At 46.7% G+C, this 21,928-nt stretch overlaps 1 protein-coding gene across 1 annotated transcript; it reads left to right on the top strand.

Moving 5' to 3' along the window:
• The first annotated feature begins 12,965 nt into the window (after positions 1 to 12,965).
• On the top strand, positions 12,966 to 14,991 carry LOC109761365 (ricin B-like lectin R40C1). Its single transcript, XM_020320180.4, has 4 exons — positions 12,966 to 13,133; positions 13,340 to 13,462; positions 14,263 to 14,491; positions 14,714 to 14,991. Coding segments are annotated over exons 1-4 (483 nt in total). The 5' UTR covers positions 12,966 to 13,004; the 3' UTR covers positions 14,716 to 14,991.
• The last annotated feature ends 6,937 nt before the right edge of the window (positions 14,992 to 21,928 follow it).

Here is a 21,928-nt window from a genome sequence, read left to right as displayed (position 1 = left end):
AAGTCTTCTCAAGGGGGACCATGTCCGTGGACTAACAAATGTTAGTTTTGCTAAAGATCATGCTTGCAGTGCTTGTATTGAAGGAAAGCTACATGAAAAGGCTCACCCTCCCACGACTATCATTTACTCGAAGAGGCCTTTGGAGCTCCTTCACTTGGATCTCTTTGGGCCTCCATCCTTTGATAGCCTTGGGGTATAAAGTATTTCTTGGTGATTGTGGATGACTATTCAAGATACACTTGGGTATATTTCTTCAAGAGGAAGAGTGAGACCCAAGAAACCGTCATTGACTTTGCAAATGAAGCCCAACGTCAACACAATGCAAAGATCTTGACAATAAGAAGTGACAACGGCACCGAGTTCAAGAACTACACCTTGGATGAGTTTCGTAGTGATGAGGGAATCACGCATCAATACTCAGCACCATACACCCCACAACAAAATGCTGTAGCGGAGAGGAAGAACCGGACGTTGATGTATGCGGCAAGGACCATGATGGCAGAGTTCAAGTCTCCATACAACTTTTGGGCCGAAGCCATCAACACCGCGTGTCATGCATCAAATCGGCTCTATCTCCGCAAAGGCTTGAACAAGACCCCATATGAGATACTCACCAGTAACAAGCCCAACCTCAAGTACTTTCGGGTGTTCGGGTGTAAGTGTTTCATTCTCAAGAAAGGTGTTCGGTTGTCTAAATTTGAGGCTTGAGCTTATGAGGGCATATTTGTTGGTTATGCTACAAACTCTCATGCTTACCGTGTCCTCAATAAGTCCACAGGACTTATTGAGGAGACGTGAAACGTGGAGTTTGATGAGAATAACGGCTCCCAAGTGGAGCAAAGTGGCACTTGTGATGTATGTGATGAAATTCCTCCTCAAGCCATAAGAAGAATGGGAGTTGGTTTCATCCTACCCATTGAGGAACCCCTTGTGGCCGAAGGAGAAGGACAATGCTCCACTCAAGTGGAGCCATCACCAACCCAAGGCCCACACGCTTCCGAAGAACAAAGCGAAGGCCCTCAACCTCATGAACAAGACCAAGGGCAAGATCAATCTCAAGACGGTGTTGAATAACCAAGTGATGCCCAAGGTCAAGTTCTCTCCTCCGAGCAAGTTCAAGATCAAGAGCATCCTCAAGATTAAGAACAAGCTCAAGACGGCGCTCAAGATGATCAAGTGACCGCTCCTCGACTCACCCCCGAGGAGAAATTGGAGCGCCGTGTCGCCAAGATTGCATCCAAGCTCTCCACCAAGGGTCATCTCATGAAGAATGTGCTTGGAAGCATTCAAAAGGGGGTAAGCACTCGTAGACAATTGGCAAACTATTGTGAACATCACGCGTTTGTTTCTTGTGTTGAACCCCAAAAGGTCCATGAGGTGCTCGAAGATCCGGATTGGCTCAATGCCATGCATGAAGAACTCAACAACTTCGAGTACAACAAGGTGTGGAGATTGGTGCCAAGGCCAACGGGGAGCCACGATGTCATTGGAACCAAGTGGATATTCAAGAACAAGCAAGATGCTCATGGGACCATCGTTCGCAACAAGGCAAGATTGGTAGCACAAGGCTACTCCCAAGTCGAGGGTATCGACTACGGTGAAACCTTTGCTCCCGTTGCTCGCCTTGAATCCATCCGTTTGTTGATTGCTTATGCTTCTCATCATAACTTTAAGTTGCAACAAATGGATGTGAAGAGTGCTTTTCTTAATGGTCCTATTAATGAGTTGGTGTATGTCAAGCAACCCCCCGGGTTCGAGGATCCCTACTTCCCCGATCATGTGTATCAACTCGATAAGGCACTCTATGGCCTTAAACAAGCCCCACGTGTGTGATATGACGAACTTACCGAGTTGTTGCAAGATCGTGGATTTGAGGTTGGGCAAATCGACCCCACTCTTTTTACTAAGAAGGTCAAAGGGGAGTTGTTTGTGTGCCAACTATATGTTGATGATATTATCTCTGGTTCCCCTAACAAAACTTTCAATGAGGAATTTGCCGCTCTCATGACCTCAAAGTTCAAGATGTCTTCGATGGGAGAGTTGAAGTTCTTTCTCGGGTTCGAATTCAAGCAAAGAAGAGAAGGAACCTTCATAAACCAATCAAAATATACTCAAGACATGCTCAAGAGATTCAAGCTAAGTGATGTCAAGCCAGCTTCCACTCCAATGCCCACCAAGTGCCAACTTGACATTGATCCCAATGGTAAAGCGGTGGATCAAAAGGTATATCGCTCCATGATTGGCTCCTTGCTTTACCTCTGTGCATCTAGACAGGATATCATGTTGAGTGTGGGAATTTGTGCAAGGTTTCAAGCTGCACATAAGGAAAGCCACTTTGTGGCGGTCAAGCGAATCTTTAGATATTTGGCTCATACCCCAAACTTTGGCTTATGGTATCCAAGTGGTGCAAACTTCAAGCTTGCAGGATATTCGGATTCCGATTGGGCGGGAGACAAAGTGGATAGGAAGTCCACTTCCGGAGGGTGCCAATTTCTTGGTTGCTCTTTGGTAAGTTGGTCTTCTAAGAAGCAGAGTTGTGTGTCTCTCTCGTCCACCGAAGCGGAGTATGTGGCCGCTGGTAGTTGTTGTGCGCAACTTCTTTGGATGAGGCAAACTTTAAAGGATTACGGTGTCATTTGTGACAAAGTGCCTCTTTGGCGTGACAATGAAAGCGCCACCAAGATTTCTCTCAACCCGGTGCAACACTTCAAGACGAAGCATATTGGGATTCGGTATCACTTCATCCGGGATCACACTAGGCGAGGGGAGATCGAGCTCAACTACGTCAACACTCATGATAACCTTGCAGATATTTTCACGAAGCCCTTGGATGAAGCAAGATTTCGCGAGTTAAGGCATGAGCTAAATATCATTGATTCGAGCAATGTTGCTTGAACCCTTGCACACCCCACCATACTCAACTTGTTATCTTGTTTAGGTGTAGGCATGGACATAGGGGGAGTGTTGTTCTCTCAATGAACTCTCCCTCCCCCCATTATGCATAAATTGATCAACTCTTTCACATTAGCCATTGTTGATGGTACTTGTGCTTCAAAGACGAGTTTTGGTCATGGGCCCAAGGATAATTCTTCGCGGTGCCATACCAATTGACTCAAACAAAGGTGGCTCCGTCCATCGCCCTCTCTCTAGAGAGGTTGTGTTGAGTGTTTTAGTCCTTGTTGTCTCTTGTCTTCCTTTCGTCGTGTCGAGCTTGTGTGTGTTGTCTCGTGTGTCAACGTTTTGGTGTGTCCGTTCGCTTGAAGTTTGCTTTGCAAAGGCCCTTTGTTTTCCCTTGTTCTTGAAACTTGCATATTCTTGAGCACACGGTACTACCGCGGCCTGCCATGGTACTACCACGTGAGGAGCGCACGGTACTTCCGCACCCAGCGCGGCAGTAATTTTTTACTGCCGCCTGGGGGAGCGGTACTACCGCCCACGGTGCGGTACTTCTGCCCGGGCGGTACTACCGCGATGACGTGCGGTACTTCCGCGCTGTCGAGGGCGCGTGGGGGTTAAGAGCGGGCAGGGGGAGTTCCAACTCCCCCATACCCATTCAACTGTTTCTATCCATGCCGTCTTTCTCTCTCTCTCTCTCTCTCTCTCTCTCTCTCTCTCTCTCTCTCTCGCTCAAGAACGGCGCCGGAGACCCTCGCCGGATCTCCGTCTCTGGCCGCTCTCCTCAGATTCCGACCAGTGGGATCGTTCCCCACCACTTCCTCTTGCCATGGAACAAGGTTTCTCCCCAAATCCCTCTCTCCTTTGTTCATTCTTTCGCTTCTAGGTTTTTGGGGAGATGCATGTTGTTCTTGAGATTTTAGGCCAAATCTTTGCAAGAGTAGGATGTAGGAGAGTAGTGATGCGTCGAAATTGTACTTGATTTGTTGTCCCGTGGTAGATTTTATCAACCGTAGTACCGCCTCGTTGTCACGGTTGTTCTCAGATTCAGTTGATTCGGATCTGACGCCGTGCGGTACTACCGCATCTCAGGTGCGGTACTACCGCGCGCAACGCGGTACTAAAGCTCTACTGCCGCTCCGAGCCCCGGTACTACCGTGCCGCCGCGTGGTACTACCGCGACTAGGAGCGGCACTAAAAATTTTGTACCACGCAGACAAGCAGTACTAGCGTTGTTGTCAAATTTTCTTCATGGCAATTACCAAGTGCGCATTCTACTTGTTTCACCTGTTTTGCTGTGGTCTTTGCATTGATCCTTCTCGCTTCTCGTGCGTGTTTTTGTGTTATGTGTCTTAGGTGGTGCTCCGATGCTCCTGCTCGCTGTTCCAATCCCAGCCGTGACACGGGTTCCAAGCGTCTTCGCAACCAAGATGAAGCTCCAGAGGGCTCCAATGCCCCCCAACGCAGGACCAAGACCACCGCCACCAAGCAGAAGGAGCCCTCCATGGGCATGGATGAGATACCACTGGCTGAGTTTATCTCTCGAAGGAGGATCAACCCTTATGTGAATCCTCGTGCCAACTTCAGAGGGAACGATCTGTTCTTGACCAAGCAGCAGAATCTCATTTATTTGGATGTGATCAAGGGCAAGCAGAACACATATGTGGACGTGCACTGGATTGATATGAATCACATGAGGGAGGATAAGCACCGTGCCTACTTTGGTGAGGCCTTGGATCTCGTGGAGCAGTTTGCCATTGAGGATGTGATCTCTTTTCACCTGGACTTTGATCCCGAGCTTGTGGCCCAGTTCTTTGCTTCGGTTCACTTTCACACTGATGAGGAACGGAGGATGACCTGGATGACCAATGGACGTCAGCTGACTGCTACATGGAAGGAATTCATGAATTTGCTCTGCGTACCTGATGAGGGGCTCAACACGCCCGTTGGTGTTCGCCCTCATGCCAACTCCGAGTCTTCTAACAAGAACAAGCTCCAGCAGTATTATGTTGAGAAGCTCCTTCCAAGTGGCAAGAAGGCGTGGGTTCTGAACCCTTTCCTTGACATTATGCACCGGATCTTCCGCAACTCTCTCTTCCCACGCATTGGGGACAAGGACAAGGTGCATGCCTATCTTGTGGACATGATGTTCATCTGTGAGGAGGCGCGTCTCCCTCAGACCCAACCTTTGGACGTCTCCCACATCATGTGGTGCGTGCTTCAGTTTGCGGTGTTCAACCGTAAGGTTCCCATCTATGGACCTTACCTGTTTCTCTTGATCTCGAAGACAGAGGAGAAGCTCTTCCTGCATGATGAGTTTTTGGCCCCTGACTGGATCCGTGATGACCCCATCAGACTCCGCATCAAGCCCAGTTGGGCTAACACCACTACTCGTGCTGAGGCAGCGGTTGCTTAGATGGATGTTGATGAGGAGGAGATTGGGGTGGAGGATGCAGATGAGGACAGCCCTGCTGGGTATGCCCCTCCCTCCACTGAGCCCTCATGGGCCAAGAAGCTGAAGGCCAAGATGGAGGCCTTGTTCTGCATGCAAGCCCAGGGGTACTACAAGGCTCATGTTACTTCCAAGGAGGGTCGCCGCCGCGACAAGAAGATCTTCAAGATATTTGGTGAGGAGGTATCCAGTGGGTCTGAGAAGCACATTAATCCAGAGGCCGAATGGATGGCGAAGCAAGGATATCAGTGGACTGAGTCTGAGGAGGAGCCCATACCCACCGCCGAGTCTGACGAGGAGCGTGCGAGTGATTACTCCGCTTGAGCCACCACGTGTGTTGTAGGTGTCCTCTCTGCCTTTTTCGCGTCTCGATGCCAAAGGTGGAGAGCGTGTAGGATTTGCGAGTCGTTTATCGTGTTTGTTTCATTTGCTTTTGTTCCGTTGAACCTCGTTTGCTTTGGTTTGGTTTGCGCTTCTGAGATTTATTTATCATATGGTGTAAGACATATGCACTCTATCGTACCTTATTGAGCTTATGCTATCTTGTGCTATTTATATTATGCTCATATTTACTATCTTGCTTAGTGTTAGCCTTGTTGTTGCAAGATATGCCTTGTCTATAAAATATAGGGGGAGTGTTGATCCTAGTATGTGTGCCGTGCAGTCCAAAGCACTTATCTAGATAGCACACATCTAGGGGGAGCCCGTCGATATTTTATAGATGTGGGGTTTGCCCATGTTCATTTTATCTCCTTATTGTACAAATCCCGTATTGTCATCAGTCCACCAAAAAGGGGGAGGTTGTAAGGGCATATTTATCCCCTAGTTGTTTTGGTGATTGATGACAATGCTTTTTACGGACTAATCGTGTGCGTTGAGTATTTCAGACATCTCATCACTACGCACAAGACGAGTTGGTGCCCCTCGAAGACTATTGAAGACGGCGTTTCTCTACATTTCTTTTCGGTGGATTTGAGTCGTAGGAAAGCCGTACTATTAAGAGGGGGTCCGCTTTGGAAAGGTTTGGGTGGAATCATCACGTACACGTCTACTCCATTTGCACCTCCTTTCCTTTGGCACTTTGGAGCATCCTCCGTCTTTTCTCGTCTATGCAAATTGTCTTGTTTGCTGAGCTTGGGCATGCAGTAGTACTGCTCCTAGGAGCGGTAGTACCGCAGGCCCTTGCGGTAGTACTAGACCCTGGTGTGGTAGTACCGCAAGAGCCCACGGTAGTATCGCTCCTTTGGAGCTGTAGTACCGTGGTCCCCAGGCCAAGTGATGCTGCGGCAGCAGTAGTAGGGGCAGATGTAATTTTTTACATCCGCGCCCTAGGCGGTAGTACCGCGCCTGTGCGCGGTAGTATCGTGCGTTCTGGCCTGGCTCAGCAGCCACGCGGTAGTACCGCTCCTGACGTACAGTACTACCGTGTCGGATTTTTGCATAGATCCCAACTCAGCGGAAGTTGCCACGGATGTATTTTTATATGTCCGTGCCCTTCCAATATCCAGTCCATCCTTGACTTGCGGTAGTACCGCAAGGGGGAGCGGTAGTACCGTGTCAGCGGTTCTACCGCCCTCAGCTTTCTTGCTTCTGGGCTGTTCTGGTTTCAGCCGCACGGGCGGTAGTACCGCATGGCCCTGCGGTAGTACCGCATAACCTTGCGGTAGTACCACGGCCCTGGCGCGGTAGTACCGTGCTACGCTGGCTGGGTTGGTGGATAATGGTTGGATTTGTTCTTCCACTATATAAGGGGTGTCTTCTTCCCCGAGTTGACTACCTCTTCCATCCCCAAGCTCCATTGTTGCTCCAAGCTCCATTTTCGCCCGATCACTCTTCCTAGCCAATCAAACTTGTTGATTTTCTAGGGATTGGTTGAGAAGGCCCTGATCTACACTTCCACCAAGAGAAATTTGATTCCCCCCACTAATCCCTTGCGGATCTTGTTACTCTTCGGTGTTCGAGCACCCTAGACGGTTGAGGTCACCGTGGAGCCATATTCCATTGTGGTGAAGCTTCGTGGTGTCGTTGGGATCCTCCAATTAAGTTGTGGAGATTGCCCCAACCTTGTTTGTAAAGGTCCGGTCGCCGCCTCCAAGGGCACCAATACTGGAATCACGACATCTCACATTGTGTCTCCACACCGCTCCAATGGAGACGTACTTCCCCTCAAAAGGAAGGAACTTCGGTAACACATCTTCGTCTTCACCGGCTCCACTCTTTGTTATCTCGTGCCTTTACTTGTGCAAGCTTATTTGTGTTATATCCCTTGCTTGCTTCTGTGCTTGTGGTTGTTGCATCATATAGGTTGCCCACCGAGTTGCATATCTAGACAACCTACTTTGATGCAAAGTTTAAATTGGTAAAGAAAAGCTAAAAATTGTTAGTTGCCTATTCGCCTCCCCCCTCTAGTCAACTATATCGATCCTTTCAAGTAGTACTAGCTAAGTCTGCGCATCTCTTTAATTCTAGTTTCAATACCATTATCATGCTTGATTATTATTTGATTGAATTCTATTCTCGCAAAATGCATGGGGCAGAAACAGGGGACCAATTTATGTGCATACTAAGTTTACGAGAACATTCGCATGACGACTGAATGACACATAGATTTAAGACAACTTCAGGTACGTAAACACTATTCAATTTTTTTTATGATGATCTAATATATATACACACACCTAATATATTCATATTGATCTCCTTCTTTAAAGATGGATGAGATGTGGGAGAAGCTCCTACCAGAGAATCGCATACGAGCAATTCAAGAGGAAATTGCGGGATTTTTGCTTACATAGGTCATATCTGAAAGCGGAGAATACCATTGCCGCTAATGCCCGCATGTAATGATCTTGAAATTGTAGGAGAAATTGTATATACCAAATTATATATATATATATATATGGTCGTACGAGAAATTATATTATATATGCATGGTCGTATGAGAAATTATATTATTTATGCATAACGTGTACAGTATGTAGTAGCGTAAAATATGTTTGAAAAAAAAAGAATTGAATGGAAAACACAAAATGAAAAGAAAAAATAAACTATAAACTCTAAACCCTAAGACCCTAATTAAACCCCAACACAAAATCCTTAGTCTCGGTTGGTGTTACCAACCGGGACTAAAGGTCCTCCAGCACCCGGCGCTAGCTTGCGGCCACGTGGGATCTTAGTCCCGGTTGGTGTCACCAACCGAGACTAAAGGTCCTCCAGCCACCAGCGCGCGCTCGCGGCCACGTGGAGGGACTTTAGTCCCGGTTTGTGGCCAACCGGGACTAAAGGGTGCGGGCCTTTAGTCCCAATTTCGTTGTCTCAGTTGGTGACCCGGGACTAAAGGCCGTTGCCAACCGGGACTAAAGCCCCATTTTTCACTAGTGCATGTACCCTTATAAAATCTAATAAGTACGGGAAATTACCTCTACCCTTTATCGCGAGTTTGTGAACGTAAATGTATGACTATCTACTACTGTTTATGACTATGTGTTGATTTTTTTGATGTGTTGTTGTTTACAAGAAAGTGATGATGTTTATGAAATGTGTTGTGTTTATGATGTGTTAGTGTTTATAAGTTTGTATTATTTTATTATGTGTTGTTGTTTATAAATTATGATTGTATGTTGTTGTTTATGATTATGTGTCGCTCAAATTTTTGTTATGCAAACATGGGTATTTTTACCTGCGGGTACCCATTTACCCTGTCGGGTGCCGGTTATGGGAAAAAATTGTATCCACTAGCGTGTATGGGTGGTGGGTAAGCTTAAATGGGACGGTAAAGGTATGGGGTGGCTCCACCCGTACCCAAACCCTGCGAGTGCCATCTGTACGGGTCGTAGAACACGCTCCCAGACTCGGTCACTGAAAAAGGCGGGCCACAGGAGATCCCACACGGTCAGCGAGACCCAGTCGGGAACCAGGGAGTGAGCGGCAACGTGATACGTTGGAACGTCTCCAACGTATCTATAATTTATGAAGTATTCATGCCATCTTTACAAAAATTCTTTATGGTTTTAGTATGATTTACATGGAACTAACCCGGACTGACGTTGTTTTCAGCAGAACTACTGTGGTGTTGTTTTTTGTGCAGAAATAAAAGTTCTCGGAATTGGACGAAACTTTTTGATGATTTTTTGGAAGAAAAAAGAAATAATGGAGCAAAGAACCACCAGAGGAGGGCCCTGCTGCACACAAGACACCAGGACACGCCAGCCCCCGCTGGCGCGCCCTGGTGGGTGGTGGGCCCCTCAAAGCCCATCTTCGCGTGTAACCAACGCCAAAAAATCCTATAAATACAGAAACCACCAGAAATAACGGGCGTATCATATTGATTCACTTGATATATGTTTTGGCACTCAACTCGCGGATTCCCGACGTAACATTGGGGTAATCTATGCATAGGGGTTGATGCACGTTTTCATCCTTATTTCTTCGGTGGAAATCTTGGGGCACTCTTTGAGGTTCTTTGTGTTGGATTGAGTATTATAAATCTGAAATTGTTTGGTGCATATCGTATAATCAACTCACGGATATTCGTGGTGACATTGGAGTATCTAGGTGACATTAGAGCTGGTTGATGTGTATCATATGGTGTTATTTTCGTAAGAGCTCTTAGATAGATCGATCGAAAAGGACAACTTGGTGTTATTTTAGTACGAACTCTTGATTAGACCGATCAAAAAGGATAACTTTGAGGTGGTTTCGTACCCTACAAAATTTTTCTTCTATGTTCTCCGCTAGATAGAAACTTTGGAGTGATTCTTAATCGCACATTGAGGGATGATTATATGATCCAATTATATTAGCATTGTTGAGAGATTGCACTAGAGAAAGTATGGACCCTAGGCCTTGTTTCTAAGCATTGCAATACCGCTGGTGCTCACTTTTATTATTCGCTACCTTGTTGTCTTTATTGTTTCTATTACAAAATCAATATCTACTATCATTACTACACTTGTATCACCATCTCTTCTCCGAACTAGTGCACCTATACAATACCATTGCATTTGTTGTGTTAGGGACACAAGAGACTCTTTGTTATTTGGTTGCAGGGTTGTTTGAAAGACACCATCTTTATCCTATGCCTTCCACAGATTGATAAACTTTAGGTCATCCACACGGAGTTGCTGGGATTCGAACGTGGCATAGCAATGTTGCGAGCCAACCCCACTAACCACTAGACCGAAGCAACATTGTTGTCTACAACAAGAAAACAATTCTACTTAACCTTTTGATTTAGTGAAACATTACATATACCTAATATAAATTATCTGAAAAAAGAAAATATAAATTTGAAAACAATTTCATGGATTTTAAAATAAGTTCATCAAATTTTAAGAAATTTCAAAAAATTCATCAAGTTCAAAAAAAAGTTCATCGATTTTGAAAAAAATTCATCAAGTTCAAAAAAAAGTTCATCGAATTCAAAAAAAAGTTCATTGAATTCGAAAAAAGTTCATCGGTTTGGCAAAAAGTTCACCGATTTAAAAAAAATCATCTAGTTTTTGAAAAAAAAGTTCTCCAATTTTGAAAAATGTTCAGAAATTCAAAAAAGTTCATCACTATTGAAAAAGTTCTTGAATTTGAAAAAATTCATCGATTATGAAAAAAGTTCATCAGATTTGTAAAAAGGTTCATCAATTTTGAAAAAAGTTCATCAAATTAAAAAAAGTTCATCAAATCGAAAAAATTCATCAAAAATAGTTCATTGATGTTAAAAAATTCTCGATTTTGAATAAAAGGTTAACCAAAGTTGAAAATAGTTGATCGATTACGAAAAAACTTAATCTAATTAGAATTAGTTTGTGTATAAAAATTAAGGAAAAAATATGAAAGAAACGAAACAAAAAAACAAGAATGAAAAACCGGTCCAGAAAAAACACACAACAAGAAAGAGAAAAAACTGCATGGCAAAGTATAAATAAAGGGAAACATAGAACACCGGTGCGCCGACTTAACTTTGCGCCGGTCGCGCTGGTACGCGCTCGCACATCACACGTAAAAAGCTGGCCACATGCCTAGGTGGGCCTGAAGGACACGCCCATCCCTTATCTCTTCACACCGCACAACCATTTTCCTTGCAGTCTATCTCTTTTCTCTTCTCCTCCATTAAATTCCTCAACACCACAGGACGAGCTCTTCCATGTCTCCGCTGAAGGTGCGGCCATCTGCTGCTTCTCCGGCCGGGAGAACGCCGCGAGCCTGCGAGCCTGGGCCGGGCGTGGGAGTTCTATAGCTGGTTACCCCCTTCCCTGCCCACGCTGCAAGGGGGAGGCGCGTTAGTGCAAGGAAGACGATGAGGGCCCGCGACTGGGGAGCAGCCGGCCGGGGATGTTTCAACCGGCGGGGCTGGCGGAGAGTGGGGTGCGTGTCGTTATGATTTTTTTGCTACAACCTTCGTCAGATTTTGCTACTACTGACACAAAATTTTGCTACAAGGATTTCATGGCGAAGCTGTAAGCACGACGGCAGTGACGAAGTTTTGCTACATCCATTGCCGGATTTTGCTACGATCGACGACAATTTTTGCTACAAGGATTTCACGGCGAAGCTGCAACCACAACGGCGGTGACGAAGTTTTGCTGCATCCATTGCCGGATTTTGCTACGACCGGCGATGATTTTTGCTACAACCAGCTGTCGGCGGAGCTAGAACCGATAGTGCGAGGAGCTACGAGTGGGCAGACGGGGATGCTACAACCGGCTGCCGGCGATGCTGGAACTGGCAGTGCGAGGAGCTGCGAGTGGCAGATGGGGATGCTACAACCATTTGGGTGTGAAACTACAACCCCAAGCGTCCTTTTGCTGGAAGCGTCCAAACGGCGATGCTACAACCTTCATCGACGGATGCTACAACCGTCAACGGTGGGAGCTACAAGCAACAATGGCGAGATGGAAAGTCGTGACCATGGAGTCGATTTTGCTGGGATGGAGGACGACGGTGGTGGCGGAGCCGCAAGGGCGACCGGTGGCGGAGATGCAATGGTGTGTCCTCTCTGCAACCACGGGGCGCTCGGGCACGACGACGGCGACCTTGCGCGACGACGGCGACTTGTTGCGGTGCGCTGGCACAAGCAACCGACGCAAGCGCGGTTCATGGGGCGGCCGACGAGCGCTTGTTGCGCGGCCGTGCAGGAGGCCGGCGAGCATGGATGAGGACGAGCGGTTGCGCTGGGCTCTATCCTCTTGAACCGGTGCGCCGGCGCGCGAATTGCCACGACCTGTTGTCTTTCCGGGTTGGCTGATGCGATTGGAGCTTACTACCGGTCGCGGGTTCGAATCTCTCCAGCAAGCCAGAATAAAATGTGTGAGATGGACCGGCCCAGCGCGGGAGCGCTGCAGGCGCCTGTTAGCAAAAAATGATATAACTCCCTGCAGCGTCAAATAGGGTTTGCTTATGAATGAGATTAGCCTGTCTTAATCACTCTTGCATGCGTCGAGGTCGGAGGCTACAATGCCGGCAGCCATAACCGCGTGGCCCGCAAGGCGCAGTCCGCTGCAGCCCGGAGCACGGACGGGCTGCGCAAAGCCCGCTTGGGGCATGGCTGCATGTCTGCATCCTCCTCCGCGCATACACGAGGCCGCGCTGGACCGCGCGTACACGAGGCCGCGTTGGACCGCGCATACACGAGACGCGCCCGCACCACGGCAGCGGCGGCGGAATGGCGCCCCCGGCGACCAGGCAGCCGATGTACAGGATCCTCTGCAAGGCCGGCGAGGAAAGCTTCAGCCTCGCCGCCAGGGACGGCAAGGTCTGCCTCGTCCGCACCGATCGCGACGACGACACGCAGGTAACACACATCTACACCTCTGCAAGATCGATCGAAGATCGGCTACGTGCTTCCATGATCCCGATCCATCCAAAATAGTACTCCCTTCGTCCCATAATATAAGAGTGTTTTCGACACTAGTTTGGCTTTTGCTCAAACGACTTTTCATGTATTGTTTCTTATCTGATCATGTGGTTGATGGATTTGAATATACACATATGATGCAGCACTGGATCAAGGACATGAAGTACAGCATAAGGGTGAAGGATGAGGAAGGCTACCCTGCCATGGCACTCGTCAACAAGGCCAGCGGAGAGGCGCTCAAGCACTCCCTCGGCCAATCTCACCCTGTAACTAACCTCCTTCCTTCAGTTCATCCATCCATCTATCTTACAATTTTTGCTATCCGATGCATGCGTGGACGGTAGATCTTACATGATTTTGGCAAATATAGACATTTCAGAAGTATCTGCAAGCATATCACACACCACACATTCCAAATGCCTACTTTCTCTACATTCATACTAGCAGCGATTCTGCACATGAAAAACAGAATGGATAAGCTTGAACAGAAAGAAGCACTTTGAGCTAATTGGCAGTGTGACCTGTGGTGTTTCAGTGAATAATCACCACTAGGATTTAGTTAATTTTTTACTTCTAAAATGATATAAACTAGTCCAGCATGAGTGAAATTTCTCCCTGTTCTTGGGAATAATATTTGCCTAGTAGGTGTCATGTTCAGCAAACATTGCAAATTATGTCAGCGTGAAAAACATAAATCTGTTACGATGTTTCACATCACCATACAAGACCATAACTATAAAAATACTTCCACGTGTGTTCATGTGCTCTGTCATGTTCCGCAAAATTTGTAAGAAAATGTCATTGTACTTGCTGTGACTGTGATCTAGTATGGCCTTCCACATTAGCATCCATGTGCACATATATCGGAGTAGTTCTAACGGTTGTCCATGACCGCTCTAGTGTAGAGCGACACTAGCTCTAAAATAATACGGTGAACTCGTTAGACAAAAGAACCAACACTGGTTCCAGAATAATTTGCTACGCTATTGAGTTGTCACATGGTCATGTGCCCAGCTCCAGTATTGTGAATTTGCTCACCTTCTGGTTTGTTTTTTTTGTATCCTAGGTTCTTCTGACCAGGTACAATCCAGACACCCTGGACGAGTCGGTGCTTTGGACCGAGAGCAGGGACGTGGGGGAAGGCTACCGCTGCATCAGGATGGTGAACAACATCTACTTGAACTTTGATGCACTCCATGGCGACAAGGACCATGGCGGTGTGCGCGAGGGAACCACACTCATTCTGTGGGAGTGGACTGAGGGCGACAACCAGCGCTGGAAGATCGTTGCCTGGTGTAAGTTCTTCTATCCTACTCTACTCCTGCGCTTGCCGTGTATTAATTTCCTGTTGCTCCAGTTCAGTTTCACTAGAACAGTTTGATTTGTCAAGTGCCGTTTGTTTCTTCTCATGCAAATAGACATACCCGCTCAAACATAAAGTAGATGCATGCTACATGACACGAGCAAGGTATTTCTGTTACAATTGGGGATTGATTTGTGTTTTGTACTGATGGCAGGAACGATGCATATGCTACAGTTTGTTGGGCGCCCTCTTAATAATAAGCAAGTACTGTGTTTCTGGAATAAAAAGGATGGCGCCGACGTGAGCGGTGTTTCTGTTTTGTTTGAGCAGTTATATATATTAATGAACTTGTAATGATGGATTTATTTGGCGTAGATTATGTGTGATGGATGCATGAACAAACCAGTGTTTGTTATTATGCATGTATATACATGCCGTGTGACATGTTTGTGAACTATAATAGAATTGGTTTATCCAATCATATTGTTGTAACGGAGATGTATCTATATATCTTAGCTTTTGGCGGTTATTCAATTTGGCTCAAGGGAGCATATGCTCCTGCGTGCCAAAAACGCTTTTATAAATGTGAAAACATATGAAAAATATAGATGTCATTTGCAAATCTCTACGGTGAAAATCCAGGCATTTCGACCAGTACAAAAACAAGTTGTGTGCCTATTTTCTGGCGCTTCAACTGTTTTTTTTCCTGAAGAAGCACAACTGTATGAACATGTACAAAATATCCTTTTAAAGTTGGTTTCGCATTTGTTTGAATTTGTTTTAAAAAATCGTATTATCCTCCAGTTTTTGGTGTGATCTGTGAGGTGTAGACACGTTGATCTTGTCTGGGATCAGGGACTCCTCTTTTCTTGTAAAAAATGTGTTGAATGTCCCTCCAAAACAAAAAGAAATGTACTCAAGGTCAATTGCTATGCCCCTTCTCATGCAGTTGATATGATTCAACCAGTTGCTGCTTTATTTGTATTCCACTTTTCTCATTCCAGCTTTAGCAATAATTGTTGGTATCATGTCCTGTCCACTGGAGAGTGTCGGGCTCGCCCTAGCCCTGGTAAATAAATCACCGTAAATTTGATGTGAGATATGCTACACGAATTATGCCGATGACCGATCCAGTGGAGCCCTTTCAAATCTGGGGCTTCCATCTGTTCGGACTCTTAATTGTCTATATCAATATAGCAATAGACTTTTTCAAAAAGAAAGAAACAAACATAGCAATAGGTTTAACGCGGGATACTCTTGGTACATACCTATGTTACTTTTACGACTTTAGATTAGCCTGTCTTTTTTTTTGAGGCAACGTCGCGAAGCTTTTATTAATTCGTCACAATGTTTACAGGGACGGAAGGTAAATTCCTGGGATGTCCTAACCAAACATGGCGGCCACCACCGAGAGATAAAGCATGCTTCGCTAAGTTGTGAGCTTCAAAGTTTGAGCTCCTAAACTCATGACTAAAATTACACAAATCAAAAGCTGAAGAGTGATCTACTATTTCACAAATGATTGCTCCGTAGCTCGCCAGACTCTCCTTCTGTATGTCCTGTACCACCGTTTTGCAGTCCGATGCAACTTGAATACATCTCAAATAGGGGTCATCAGCCAATGCGAGGGCTTCTCTGATGGCGAGAGCTTCCAAAGTCGGGGGATCCACAATGTGTCTGAAAGAAAGAGTCGACGCCCCCATGAACATACCTCTGTCATCTCTGCGTATGACCCCATCTGATCCAAAAAATCTGGATACAGCAGCATCAACGTTAAACTTCGCATTGCCTCATAGCGGGGCTAGCCATCTCTTCGGTCTAGCACTGGTTGGAGTCGCCGTCCTTGATTGCCTGGCATTGGTAAGTTGCAGCTCGCCCAAATAGTTAGTTATGAAACTATTGACAGAATAAGGTGGCTGAAAAATATTCTCGTGAATTGCCTTCCGTCTGGCTGCCCATAGTGCCCATAACGTTACCACTAGGCGATCAAAGAGCTCTTCCTTCAATATTTCATGCATTGAAAACAGCCACTCCTTCGGGCTCTCCTCCTCGCGATCCACCATATGTTGCACCAGCTCCTCTGGCGCCAGTGCCCAGACACTCGCCGCCATCGGGCATAAGACGAGAGCATGTTTCCAAGTGTCAACAGCCCCACATAACAGACATGTATCTTCCGTTGCCATGTGACGATGCTTTAGAAGCGAACCTGTCGGCATGGATTGTCGAACTAGCCGCCATACAAACACCTTGAGTTTGGAGGGAACTTGCATGTGCCAGATCATGGACCACTTGTTGGTCTCGTGCTTCTCGTAAGATGTTCCGCCCTCCTCATATAACCAAGCCTCCCGGCTATGCTTTGTCTTGAGAATCATACGGTAAGCCGACCGAACACTGAAGGTTCCTGGAGGATCTTCATGCCAGGCCCAAAAATCTCCCACTCGACGTGTGCATAATGGAATCCGTAGAATCTCTTCCGCATCAAAATGAGTGAACACAAAACGTACCAAGTTCTCATTCCATGTTGCCGTTGTTGCATCTATGAGCTGTGCCACTCTCTTCGGAGGGTTCTGAATGCGAGCGCTGATGGGACGTTTGAGGCAATCACGTGGGATCCAGTTATGAAGCCAGATACCCGTTGTCTCTCCATCCCCAATGTGCCGTATGACCCCTTGTGCTAGGATGTCACGGCCATCCAATATCGCCCGCCATATCTAGGACGGGTGCGATCCCAGTTTAGCTAGAAGGAGAGAACAATGCGGAAAATATACAGCCTTGAGAATACGGGCACTTAGTGATGTGCTATCAGTAAGGGTGTGCCATGCCTGCCTTGCTAGAAGGGCAAGGTTAAAAATCTCCATGTCACGAAAGCCTACCCCCCCCCCCCCCCCAAGTGCTTCGGTAGTGTCATAATATCCCATGCCACCCAACTGGGCTTTCTCTTTCCCTATTTGGTACCCCACCAAAACTGCCGGATAATAGATATAATACTCTCACATAAACCACATGGCAATCTGAGCAAGACATAGAATAAACTGGTATAGCTTGTGCAACAGATTTGATTAAAACTTCTTTACCCGCAGCTGAGAGCAGTTTCTCCATCCATCCTTTGATCTTCTCCCAAACACGATCCCAAAGATATTTGAACGTACCGTTCTTTGAGTGGCCGACATCAGTCGGCATGCCCAGGTAACGCTCACTCAGAGACTCATTGTCCACCTGCAAATTGTTCTTGACCGTTTCTCTCAACTGCGCCGGGCAGCCCTTGCTGAAGAAGATTGAAGATTTCTCATTGTTGATTCGCTGACCAGAAGCATTGCAATATGTATCAAGTACGTTTGACACCAAAGCTGAACCTTCGCTACTTGCCTTGAATAACAGCAGGCTATCATCTGCAAACAAGAGGTGGTTAATGGTGGGAGCCGTGGGAGCCACCTGGATACCTGTCAGAGACGACTGAGAACTTGATTTAAGGAGGCACAAAAGGCCCTCTGCTGCAATCAAGAATAAGTAGGGGGGATTGGGTCTCCCTGCCGAATACCGCGTGTAGGCTTAAAAGAGTCGAGCTTCTCGCCATTAAAACAGACAGAGAATGAAACTGAAGAGACCATGCCCATTACCACATCTATCCAATGATGATCAAATCCCAATTTAGTCATGATACCTCTCAAATAGGCCCACTCCAATCTGTCATATGCTTTCATCATGTCCAGTTTCAAAGCACAGTAACTGTTTGTTTTAGCCCTCGACCTTTTCATAAAGTGCAAGCATTCATAAGCACAAATAATGTTATCCGTAATCAACCTTCCAGGGACAAATGCAGACTGTTCCTCAGAAATTATGTCAGGCAATATAGTTTTCAACCTGTTAATTTGCTATCACTTTCGAGGCTATTTTATACAAAACATTGCATAGACTTATAGGACGGAACTGAGCAAGTACCGTGGGAGTCGTTACCTTAGGAATCAAGACCAACACAGTATCGTTGACGGATTCTGGGCTCTCCTCGCGTTTCACTATTTTGAGCACTATGTTTGTCACTTCATCACCACATACGTCCCAGTGCCTCTGGTAAAAATGAGCAGGAAAGCCATCAGGCCCCGGAGCCTTGGTCGGAAACATCTGAAATAAAGCGGTCTTGACCTCCTCCTTCATGTACGGGGCACACAGTTTAGAATTCATCTCGGCTGTTACCTTCCTCGGCACATGGTCCAACACCGCATCCATATTCTGCACTCCTTGAGAGAGGTATAGGGACTGATAAAAATCATTAGCTAATACCTTTAGCTCTTCAAGGTCGGAGATCTCCACTCCTAGAGAATTCTGTAGTGCTTTGATCATATTTTTCTTGCGCCGGAGACTAGCTCGCAGATGGAAAAACTTTGTATTTTTGTCTCCCGCCGAAAGCCACTCAACCCTAGCTCTTTGCCGCCACATAATCTCCTCCCTGTAGTACATCTCTATCAGCTTCTCATTAATTTTTAGCTCTACATGGGAAGGACCTGTTCTCGCCGGGTCGTTCTTGAGTTCGTCAAGCATCTGTTTGAGTTTTTTATCTCTTTTCTGACACTCCCGAACATATCCCGACTCCACTTTTGCAAACCCTTGGCGAGATCTTGCAGCTTGTGACGCAGTTCTGCCACTGAAGTGGACAGAGGTCCGGCCCCCATCCAGTCGCTATAGTGTCGTGGAAAGTTTCATGTGCCTCCCACATCAACTCGTACCTGAAAGGTCGCTGTACCCGCTCGGCTGTCCCGGCATTAGCTAGAGAGGCGAGTGGTCTGAAGTGACACCCGATAAGTGTGTGACCGCTGCCAATGGAAATTTGGCCAGCCACAACGCATTAGCTAGAGCTCTATCAAGTCTGCACCTGGTGTAGCTCCCCCCTGTTACCTTCCTCTCAAAAGTCCAAAAGTTGCCTTTGTACCCCAAGTCAAGCAACATGCAAACGTCAAGAACTTCCCTAAAGGCTTGGATCTGAGCATTGCTACGCTGGCCAACTCCTTGATGTTCATCCGGACGTAGCACCTTGTTGAAATCACCCAAACAGAGCCAGGGAAGATCACTTAGAGTGCTAATGTTTTTCAAAGTTGTCCATGTGTGATGCCTCATGTGTGTTTGTGCATCCCCATAAACGCAAGTCATCCTCCACTTCTCTGCATCCTGTTCCTCAACAGACACATCAAGATGATAAACAGAATAACCGAGAATTTCAACCTTTATTGAATTATTCCAAAACAAGCCAATACCACCACTCCTGTCTTGACTACTGACAACATAAGAATTACCAAAACCCACCGTTCCAGCTAATGCTTCTACCCTAGAACCTTCAATTTGTGTTTCAACAACGCATAACAGGGTAGGGGCAAATTGCCTCGCGAAATCCTGAAGCTCATGAACTGTCGCAGCTTTACCCGCACCACGACAGTTCCAACAGAAAATATTCATTGGGCCCGGCGGCGCTCCTCGAAGGAGCCCGCCAACGATGAGACAGCCTTGCCAAGATCGCCATTCTTCTGTAAATCCTTATCCTCTGCTGCTGCATTTGTTTTCGCCATCTTCGGATCCTGTTTACTGCTCGGGCTAAGGGGATCCGAAGGGGGTGGTGGCAGCGCTAGGGTCGCCCCCTGGCCCCCCACACTAGGCACATGATGAATTGGTTGCGGCACCAGCTGCACCGGTGTCCTTTTTCTGACATGGTCTGCATCTGTCATGTCCGTATCAGATTTAGAGCCATAATCCTCCTTTCCTTCGCCGCCCTCATCTTGATGAAAAAAGGTCCCGTTTCCCCGAGCTCTACGGCCTCCTCTGGCGCTTTCCGTTCCTTATCATAGAAACTGCATTCTTCAAAGGCTTGTTGACATCGATCCGGAACAAGACACGATGGAAGTTCCCCACAAAGTCTTGCGATTGGGGTTCGGCATATAAAACTTCTCCAACCTTTTGTGCTAGAGATGGCACAAGATGAGCATACAAAGGCGGGACGTCATGAATCTGCATCCAGATCTCAATAGTATCAAGCTGAACTGTTGATGGCTTTGCCAAACCATCATATGGTTTAAGAATAACAGTGTCTCCTCGGAAGTGCCATGGACCATCACGTGTTACTTCTCTCCCAATCTCCCAAACATGAAAATTTGGCTGTATATAGATTGTCCTCGAGCGGTTTGAACTGGACCTCCTGAGCTAGATCCCACGCCGCTCTCATATTCTTAAAGAACCAGTACTGGCTATATGTTTTGGGCGAGTGCACCCTAACCAGCGCCATCCACCGCGACGCCTCCGGCGGTGCCTCCTTCTCATCAAACACCACATCGTCAAGGTCCTCCTCTCGAAGACCCAGCTCCCTCATCAGTGCTATCACGTCGTCCGTCTCGGAAGGCCCCACAGGGCGCGATCCCGAAGCTCCATCCGACGCCATGAAATCCGCAAACCCTGAGAGGTGGGCCTCCTCTCGAAGACATCCAGTGGGCCGGAGAAGCGCCTGGGGGGTGCTCCGAGGGGGCACAACGCACCAGGGCGCGCCAGGAGGCCCAGGCGCGCCCTGGTGGGTTGTGCCCACCTCGGGTGGCCCCTGAACCGAATATTTGCTCTATAAATACCCCAATATCCCGAAACCCTAGGGGAGTTGACGAAAATCAATTCCAGCCGCCGCAGAGTCCAGAACCACCAGATCCAATCTAGACACCATCACGCAGGGGTGCATCATGTCCATTGGTGCCTCTACGATGATGCCTGCGTAGTTCTTTGTAGACCTACGGGTCCGTAGTTAGTAGCTAGATGGCTTCCTCTCTCTTGTTTGATTCTCAATACAATGGTCTCTTGGAGATCCATATGATGTAACTCTTTTTGCGGTGTGTTTGTTGAGATCCGATGAACTTTGAGTTTATGATCAGATCTATCTTTTATCCATGAACGTTATTTGAGTTTCTTTGATCTCTTATATGCATGATTGCTTATAGCCTCGTATTTCTTCTCCGATATTTGAGTTTTGTTTGGCCAACTTGATCTATTTATCTTGCAATGGGAAGAGGTGCTTTGTAGTGGGTTCGATCTTACGGTGCTTGATCCCAATGACAGAAGGGGAACTGACACGTATGTATCATTGCTACTAAGGATAAAACAATGGGGTCTATTTCTACATAAATAGATCTTGTCTACGTTATGTCATCGTTCTTATTGCATTACTACGTTTTTCCATGAACTTAATACACTAGATGCATGCTGGATAGCGGTCGATGTGTGGAGTAATAGTAGTAGATGCAGGCAGGAGTCGGTCTACTAATCTTGGACGTGATGCCTATATAATGATCATTGCCTGGATATCATCATGATTATTTGAAGTTCTATCAATTACCCAACAGTAATTTGTTCATCCACCGTTTGCTATTTTTCTCGAAAGAAGCCCCTAGTGAAACCTATGGCCCCCGGA

Source organism: Aegilops tauschii, chromosome 3 (assembly GCF_002575655.3).
Source record: "Aegilops tauschii subsp. strangulata cultivar AL8/78 chromosome 3, Aet v6.0, whole genome shotgun sequence".
NCBI lineage: Eukaryota > Viridiplantae > Streptophyta > Magnoliopsida > Poales > Poaceae > Aegilops > Aegilops tauschii.
The sequence above is the reverse complement of the archived record's forward strand: the minus strand, read 5'-3'. Positions and strand labels throughout refer to the sequence as shown.